We start from the raw sequence: 9,022 nt of genomic DNA on the forward strand, positions 1-9,022 counted from the left end.
AGTGCGCTGATTGACTCTGGTGCAGACGAAAGCTTTTGGATAGAGAGTGGGCTCAACAAATGGATTTGGAGACTGTTCCTATGGACTGTCCGCTGCAGGCTAAGGGTCTGAATGGACAATTGTTGACCCATATTACCCATCAGACTGTTCCTGTTTGTCTTAGAGTGTCGGGAAATCATCAGGAGAACATTCAATTCCATATTATCGACTGCCCACAGACCCCTCTGGTCCTTGGTATCCCCTGGCTCATAAGACACAATCCACACATTGATTGGGTGACAGGTAGAATTGTTTCATGGAGCACATTTTGTCATGTGAATTGTTTGTGTTCTGCTCTGACTCCTGCCAGTACTGTGCCTCGACCTCCACTGGAGTCCATGGATCTTTCTAATGTTCCTGACGTGTATCATGACCTGGCATCCGTTTTCTGCAAACACAGAGCTACTTCTCTTCCTCCTCACCGGCCTTACGACTGTGCCATTGACCTCCAGCCAGGAGCCCCGCTCCCCCAGCAGTCGCCTGTACAATCTCTCCCGGCCGGAGACGGAGGCTATGGAGAACTACATTCGGGACTCCTTGGCGGCAGGTATTATGCGTCCTTCCTCGTCACCTGTAGGAGCGGGATTCTTTTTGTTGCTAAGAAGGATAAGACCCTCAGACCCTGTATTGATTACCGTGGACTTAACAACATCACCATTAAGAACAAGTATTCTCTGCCTTTGATTAATTCTGCTTTTCCCCTCCTTCATGGTGCTACCATCTTTACGAAACTGGATCTACGAAATGCGTATCACCTGGTGCGCATTCGTAAAGGTGATGAATGGAAGACTGCCTTCAACACACCCTTGGGACATTTTGAGTATCTGGTTATGCCTTTTGGGTTGTCTAATGCCCCTGCTGTTTTTCAGGCACTAGTCAATGATGTCCTTCGGGACATGTTGAATCGGTTTGTTTTTGTCTATCTGGATGATATCTTGATTTTCTCAGAGTCCTCCCAGGAACATGAACTGCATGTGCGCCAGGTGTTGCAAAGGTTGTTGGAGAACAAACTGTTTGTGAAGATGGAGAAATGTGAATTTCATGTGTCTGAGACCTCTTTTTGGGTTACATCATCGCTCAGGGGAGTTGCGGATGGACCCAGCTAAGATCTCTGCTGTCACGGACTGGCCAGCCCCCTCTACCCGCAAACAACTTCAACGATTTCTGGGGTTTGCGAACTTCTATAGGAGGTTCATCAAGGACTACAGCCGCATTGCGGCGCCACTCACCGCTCTCACCTCCATCTCACGACCGTTCGCTTGGAATGAAGGGGGCCGAATCAGCGTTCGAAGAACTGAAACATCGCTTCGCCTCGGCTCCCATTCTGATGCAGCCGGACCCCGACCGCCAGTTTGTCGTGGAGGTGGATGCATCCGACACTGGGGTAGGTGCGGTGTTGTCACAGCGTTCTCCTGAAGATAACAAACTGCATCCCTGTGCTTTTCTCTCAAGGAAACTTTCTCAGGCAGAGAGGAATTATGATGTTGGCAATCGTGAACTGCTCGCCGTTAAGCTGGCTCTCGAGGAGTGGCGACATTGGTTGGAGGGGGCGGAACAACCCTTCATCGTTTGGACGGATCATAAGAATCTGGCTTACCTCCAGTCAGCGAAGCAGCTCAACCCCCGTCAAGCCAGGTGGGCACTATTTTTTGGGAGATTCAATTTTTCTCTGTCTTACCGTCCTGGGTCACGCAACGTCAAGCCTGACGCCCTGTCTCGTGTTCATTCGGCTGTTGATACTGGTAGTAACCCTGAACCCATTTTGCCTCCTACCTGCAGTATTGCGGTCGTCACATGTGACATCGAGGGGATTGTTAGACAGGCTCAACATCATCAAGCTGACCCTGGGAGGGGTCCTCCTAACCGGATGTTTGTCCCTGAGTCTGCTCGCTCCCAGGTACTTCAGTGGGCTCACTCGTCTCCCCTTACCTGTCACCCTGGAGTTTCGCGGACCCTTGACTTTGTGCGACGGAAGTTCTGGTGGGCCACGATGGAGGCGGACACTCGAGCCTTCATTGCTGCTTGTACGGTATGTGCACGAAGTAAGAACTCCACCCAGGCCAGCGCTGGTCATCTACGACCTCTACCTATACCCAGCCGGCCCTGGTCGCATATCGCTATGGATTTTGTCACTGGACTTCCCCCCCTCGTCTGGAAAGGCTGTAATTCTTACGGTGATTGATCGTTTTTCTAAGTTCGCTCATTTTTTGGCCCTACCTAAACTGCCCACTGCCAGAGAGACGGCTGATATTTTGGTTGAACATGTGTTCCGCTCTCATGGTCTACCCACGGATATTGTCTCTGACAGGGGTCCCCAGTTTGTCTCCCAGGTGTGGAAAGCTTTCTGTAAAGCTTTGGGCATTACATCCAGCCTGTCCTCTGGATATCACCCCCAGACCAACGGGCAAGCCGAGAGAGCGAACCAGGAGATGGAGACCGCTCTTCGCTGTGTCACAGGGTCTAACCCTGGGTCATGGAGCTCCATGCTCCCCTGGGTGGAATATGCTCATAACACCTTGACTAACGCTTCCTCTGGTTTGTCTCCTTTTCTGTGTGCTCTGGGTTATCAACCTCCCCTGTTCCCTTCTCAAGAGAGGGAACTGGCGGTACCCTCGGTGCAGTCCCACATGCGCCGCTGCTTCAAGGTCTGGAGGAAGGCCAGGGTAGCTCTGTCCCGAGCTTCGGCGTACATGCAGAGGCAAGCCAACCGTCACCGGTCCCAGGCTCCTGGTTACTCTCCTGGTCAAGAGGTATGGCTGAAGTCACGGGACCTTCCATTGAAGGTGGAGTCTAAGAAGATGGCGCCTCGTTTTATAGGACCGTTCAAGATACTGTCTATTGTTAACCCCTGCGCGGTTAAGCTACAGCTTCCTGCCTCCCTACGGGTTCATTCCACCTTTCATGTTTCCCAGATTAAGCCTGTGTCGGTTAGCCCTCTGTGCCCGCCCTCTCGTCCCCCTCCTCCGCCCAGGATCGTGGGTGGGGGTCCGGTCTACACTGTCCGGCGACTTCTGGATGTTCGCCGCCGGGGTCGTGGTTTCCAGTACCTGGTGGATTGGGAGGGTTATGGTCCTGAGGAACGTTCCTGGGTGCCCAGGAGCTTCATTGTGGATCCTGCTCTGGTCCGAGAGTTTCATAGGTTACATCCCGATAAACCCCGTCGGCCGCCAGGTGGCGTCCGTAGAGGGGGGGTACTGTTAGGCCTACTGCTGCTAGGTAGCTCTCTCTCTGCTCTCTCCCTCCCCTCTGTCTGTCCTTGATTGCAGGAGTGAAGTCTGGTGTGCGGGAGTCAGGGTTCCAGCTGCAGCTCATTCACCATATCACCTCAGCCTTTAAGACCCGGTCAAACTTACCACTCATCGTCAGATCATAGTCGAGACGACCATGTTAGTCTCGCTGCCGACTCAACCTGTTTATTTTTGCTCTTTGTGTTTTGGCCTGTTCTATTTACTTTTTCTCCTGTGCCACAGATATTTGGAACCTGACTCCTGCCTCCGCTTCACTCCTGCCACCACCATCCTGCTCTCCACTACCGGACCTCTCTTTTGGACTCACCACGGACACTAGGACATTACGGTACCACACCTGCCCTGACCTGGATCTGTTACCCTCCCTGTAACCTGGACTTGCTCTTCCCCTATTATTGGAAACCTGGACTATTGAACATTTTAAATAAACCTGTTAAACCTTCTCTGGCTTGGTGTACTTGTCTGCATTTGGGTTCTAATACTGGTAAATCATAACACAAAGAACCCCTTTTAATGGATCCTCAAATAAGTTTTGGGGGTGAATGATTTAACTGCCCCACCCCACCCCTCCCCTATTATTATTATTATTATTATTATTATTATTATTATTATTATTAATAATAATAATAATACTCATAACAATAATAACAATAACACCATATTTTAGTTCTCAGTGTTTATTATGTTTTTGTGGCAAAGCAGAATTAAAAATCAAAATATTAGGTAAACTCCCAGCAGAGCCCCAATTCCAATGGGTATATCCTCTGGTGTGTTGATGTTAATGTGTTGATGTTCTCTGTATCCATAGCCAGAATGATTTTGCAGTGCATGGTGATTGAACAGGTTTCCTGTTATATTCATCAGAGGTGTAGGGAGGGTGAAGTCTGTAATTATACAGATGATTAACAAAACATGCACTCCACAGAATTCATATCTTGCTTTTTGTGGTGAATAAAAAAAAAACGGTTTTGATAATGGTTTTCATACACATACCTTGTCCATAATGTAGAGGCCTATGGGATATTCATTGAAGAGGTAAGGGAGGAGGATGATACATGTGATCAGCATAACATACCAATACCAATTGACATAGCTTTGTATGCCTCCTCGTCTGTATACACTCAACAAATGAGGGGTTCAACAAAGGTTCTTCTAAGATCCTCAAAGTTCTTTGAAGAACCTTAGGGTTCTTGGCACTGAAAATATTTTTAGAGTATACTACCTCTGATCAATCACGTTGTGAGTGTTGGAGTGTGCCCCTGGCCCCCATAAATAATACTTTTTTTAAATGGTGCCGTCTGGTTTGCTTAATATAAGGAATTTTAAATGATTTATACGTTTACAAGTATATTTTAGCAATAACATTTACTTTTGACACTTAAGTATATTTAAAACGAAATACTTTTTGGCTTTTACTCAAGTAGTATTTTACTGGGTGACTTGTACTTTTACTTGAGTCATTTTCTATTAAGGTATCTTTATTTTTACTAAAGTATGACAATTGGGTACTTTTTCCACCACAGGCTATCGCCTACCTTCAGTGCGCCTCCCGCGGACCTTCTCCGTGCCTGCCGCTCTCCCTCTTGGTGCAGTAGCACAATCTCGTCGCTAGAGGGGGGAGATGCACCTGTTCCGCGAGCATGCGTTCCGACAGCTGCCGGCTGGTCCCAGAGCGAGATGTTGCTATAAGAAAATGTAAATCTACCGCTGTCATCTTCTCCCATTGGTCCGTCACACACGACTTGGGAGGGTCGGGCGCGTGGTGTCTTTAAAAGTGCACATTGCCTTTCCCAGCGTCTCAGTGACACTGCGTGGTTGCGCTGCACTGCAGAGCCGAAAGTAACGGCTATCTGCCGGATAGAGAACGAACTGTGAATTTATCAGCTCACACACACGTATACACACACTCTCAAACACCGCACGCAACGCTCCCAGAGTGAAGGGGAAAACCTTGGGGACCGGCGCATTCGTGAGTACACAGCAAACTGATCAATCTGGACTGAAACGGCACCACTCACTCCTGTGTCCCACCACCGCTTAAGGAATATCTATTTTTAATATACATACCTATTTTTTGCTTGTAAGAATTATTGAGAACTTTTTTTCTCCAAACCATTCCATTGTGGATTCCAGCAGATGCAGAAAGTGGGACTTTGTCATATGATATTACGCATATTTTACGCGCGCGTGTCTAGTGCACAGTGACTGTTTTTCTGAGCTGTCGTGCCGTGTCTTGTGTGGAAAGTTTTATTCTGGTCCTGTGTAACACATGCTGCATGCTGTAGTAGCTTCAGCCGCGAGCACCGCGAGCCTTCCTGCTCTCCTCCAGCAGAGAGACTGGACTCTGTAGTAAACACTGTCCTTGCGCCAGTCGAGGCGAAGAAGAAGGATACAGGATTTTTTATTTTTTTAAACAGACAACAACACAGCAACAACTCCAGAACAGGAGAGGAGAAAATAAAATAATCCCCTGTGCTGCTTTCCTTCACAACCACTGACTCAAGGATAGTAAATCAGAGGGCGCGAGCCGGTACAGAGGTGGAGGGAGGACAAGACAGGTTGGTGTCTCCAAATTTCACCGGGGGGCTCGAGTTTCAGACTGGGATAAATTGTCAACAAGAAAAGCGTCAGAGGCGAACTGGCAGGTGTACAAGTTCATTTGCTTGCATACATATATTTACACCGGTGCCGCTATAAATAGTAGTTGTTTTAAGGACTAGCAGCTTAATACGAAGTACCCCCTCCTCTATACAACCTTACAACTCCACGCACCGGGCGTGTGCGCGTGCCTATACATACGCCACACAGACCTCCTCTTCGAATCGAAGAAGCAATCTGCATCTGCGAGGGCTGCCCAGTGTCCTGCCCGGTGTTGGTTTGGCTGTAAGGGCGGGAGTCGTCGCATGGACTGACATGGCCACCGACCTCGCCATGAGCGCAGAGCTGCCCAATAGCCCCCTGGCCATCGAGTACGTCAACGACTTCGACCTAATGAAGTTCGAAGTAAAGAAGGAGCCTCCAGAGGCTGACCGTTACTGCCACCGCCTACCCCCGGGATCCCTCTCATCCACCCCGATTAGCACGCCCTGCTCCTCCGTGCCTTCCTCGCCCAGCTTCTGCGCCCCCAGCCCCGGTGGCCAGTCGGAACAAAACCTGGCCAACGGCGTCAACAGCAACAACAGCGGCAGCAGCAACCCCCAGAGCGTCGGCGGTAAGCCCCAGCTGGAGGACCTGTACTGGATCCCCAGCTACCAGCACCACATCAACCCCGAGGCCCTCAACCTGACCCCAGAGGACGCGGTGGAGGCCCTCATCGGCAACGCCCATCACCATCATCACCACCACCAGGGCTACGAGGGCTTCCGCGGACAGCAGTATGTAGGGGAGGATCTATCCGCGACCTCGGCCGGCCACCATCACCAGGCCCACCATCACCACCACCACCACGGACACCGCCTCGAGGACCGCTTCTCTGACGAGCAGCTGGTCAACATGACAGTGCGTGAGCTCAACCGGCAACTGAGGGGGTTCAGCAAAGAGGAGGTGATCCGCCTGAAGCAGAAGAGACGCACGCTCAAGAACCGGGGTTACGCGCAGTCCTGCCGCTACAAGCGCGTGCAGCAGAGGCACATGCTGGAGAGCGAGAAGTGCACGCTCCTCAGCCAGGTGGAACAGCTGAAGCAGGACGTTGCGCGCCTGGCCAAAGAGCGGGACCTCTACAAGGAGAAGTACGACAAGCTGGCGAGCCGAAGCTACAACGGTTGCGGGCCCAGCAACAACAATAGAGACCCCTCCAACGGAAACCACGGGAAACCGGCCTCCACGGAATTCTTCATGTAAGAGACTGATTCGTGACATAAGACTTTTGCCCCCTTCTTAAACGTATTTAAAGTGATTCGTGACATAAGACTTTTACCCCTTCTTAAACGTATTTAAAGTGATTCGTGACATAAGACTTTTACCCCTTCTTAAACGTATTTAAAGATTTTAAAAATATATATATATTATTTCTATTTTTCTCAGCGAGCATTTTTTTGTTTACAGTTATTCCTTTAGGAAAAACACTCAGTGTACATTTTAAAAGTACAACATTACATAATGCTTCATATTTAAAGAAACAAGCAAGGTAGGTGTGCACATAGGCTAAGTAGCCTATTCTATGTGCACAGATATAATTGTTCGATAAGTCTTAAAGATGCTCTTTGAATGAACTTCAATACACCAAGACCTCTTGATCTAGACATGGGATCACAAACTGTCAAATCAATAGACTGATTATGGTTTTATGATGCAATAGATCTCAGAGAACCACTGATCAACATTTGGAGTCTTACTGAAACATGTGAATCAAACTTGGCAACGTAGGCCTACCAGACAGAAAAACAAAACTGAAACCCCCAATGTTTTTCTCAGACATTAAATCCGTCCCTGTATGTTTTGATTTTTTTATATGGCGTCTTAAAAGAGAGCCTTGAGCGTCTTGAAGCTGGTGGGACTCACGGAAGAGAACCAGGTATTTATTTTGTCATTGGGACTGAATTGAAATCAAAGAGATCTAACCACGGAAAAAGCAATACACCTTCGCAACTTCTGCAAGCCCCGTCGATGGACCGGACTGTGATGATAGAGGGGACTCCCTGATATAGCCTTCCTTCCCTGTTAACGGAAAGGGAACATTTGAATATTGCAAGTCTAGTTTCCATCCCTTTTAGCAACCCTGCATGCAGGACATGTATGGCACCCCAAACCTCCAGTCATCTAACCCGAAAGCACGGCCCATGGTTCTTTCCTACTGTCTCGCTACTTTCCTCTCCTCCTCTCTCATCCCTCTCTTCCTAGAGAAAGGCCAAGGATGCGTCTTAACCGCTATTTTCAATCGATTTTTCTATTGTTTTAAAACAAAACAAAACAAAAACAAAAAATAAATGATCAACTGAGCCAGATATTAGACATGATTTATTCCCAAGTGTACATATGTGTAGAGAACAGTTTTTGTGTTATTTACTTACCTTACTTTTTAAAGCTTTTGTTGCTTGATGATGATTCAGAACGTCTTAATAGAATGTTACAGCATGCAAATAGTCTACGATATCCTCCTACTTCTACTGGACATGTAGGCCCATATGATGTAAACGAGAAGCCTAACTGCACTAAGATAATAAAAAATTGGGGTAACATTTTGTTTTATAACCTATTGATAGGACCTTTGTTCTATATTACAGTTATGGTAATAAGGTGCATATAGAAATTCGATGGGAGGTGATTTACTCAATGTAGCTACAAATAAAAGGACTGCATTCGCTGCTAAAACTCTATGCACCAACTTAACTAAACTCTTAATTCATGGATTTTTTAAAGTGTATAAAAATAAATAATAATATTAATAATAATAGAGGCTTGTGAATAATAACTAAATAATTCCGCAGTCTGGTGTCTTATAGCTCAATATATCTTCTGTCTGATCTGATATGTAGAGAGGATGCTTGATTGTTAGCATACAAATTAGAATATTTTAATCTGAGGGTAAAATGCCGATTTAGATTAACTAAAAAAATCATTATTCTGTCATCAAGGAATCCCTGGTTCGTGTGTTACCTGCTGCCTATATATATATGATGTGCAATATTGTACAGAAGTACTGAACCACCTTGTCAATGCCAGTTGTTAGTGCAAGGCTGATGGCGACCTGTAAAGGAATACAGCTAGGTTGACAATTATGAGAGGTGTTTGCAAGT

General features: G+C 47.4%; 1 protein-coding gene across 1 annotated transcript; it reads left to right on the forward strand.

Moving 5' to 3' along the window:
- Positions 1 to 5,064: 5,064 nt before the first annotated feature.
- LOC121540476 (transcription factor MafAa-like) lies at positions 5,065 to 7,298 on the forward strand. The gene has a single exon (XM_041849376.1). It carries the CDS (start codon positions 6,201 to 6,203, stop codon positions 7,125 to 7,127), a length of 927 nt encoding a protein of 308 aa, XP_041705310.1. The 5' UTR covers positions 5,065 to 6,200; the 3' UTR covers positions 7,128 to 7,298.
- Positions 7,299 to 9,022: the final 1,724 nt, after the last annotated feature.

Source organism: Coregonus clupeaformis, chromosome 26 (genome assembly GCF_020615455.1).
Source record: "Coregonus clupeaformis isolate EN_2021a chromosome 26, ASM2061545v1, whole genome shotgun sequence".
Taxonomy (NCBI): Eukaryota; Metazoa; Chordata; class Actinopteri; order Salmoniformes; family Salmonidae; genus Coregonus; species Coregonus clupeaformis.

Coding starts and splice junctions, on each gene's coding strand:
- LOC121540476 (XM_041849376.1), top strand. CDS start 6,201: ATGGCCACCGACCTCGCCATGAGCGCAGAGCTGCCCAATAGCCCCCTG.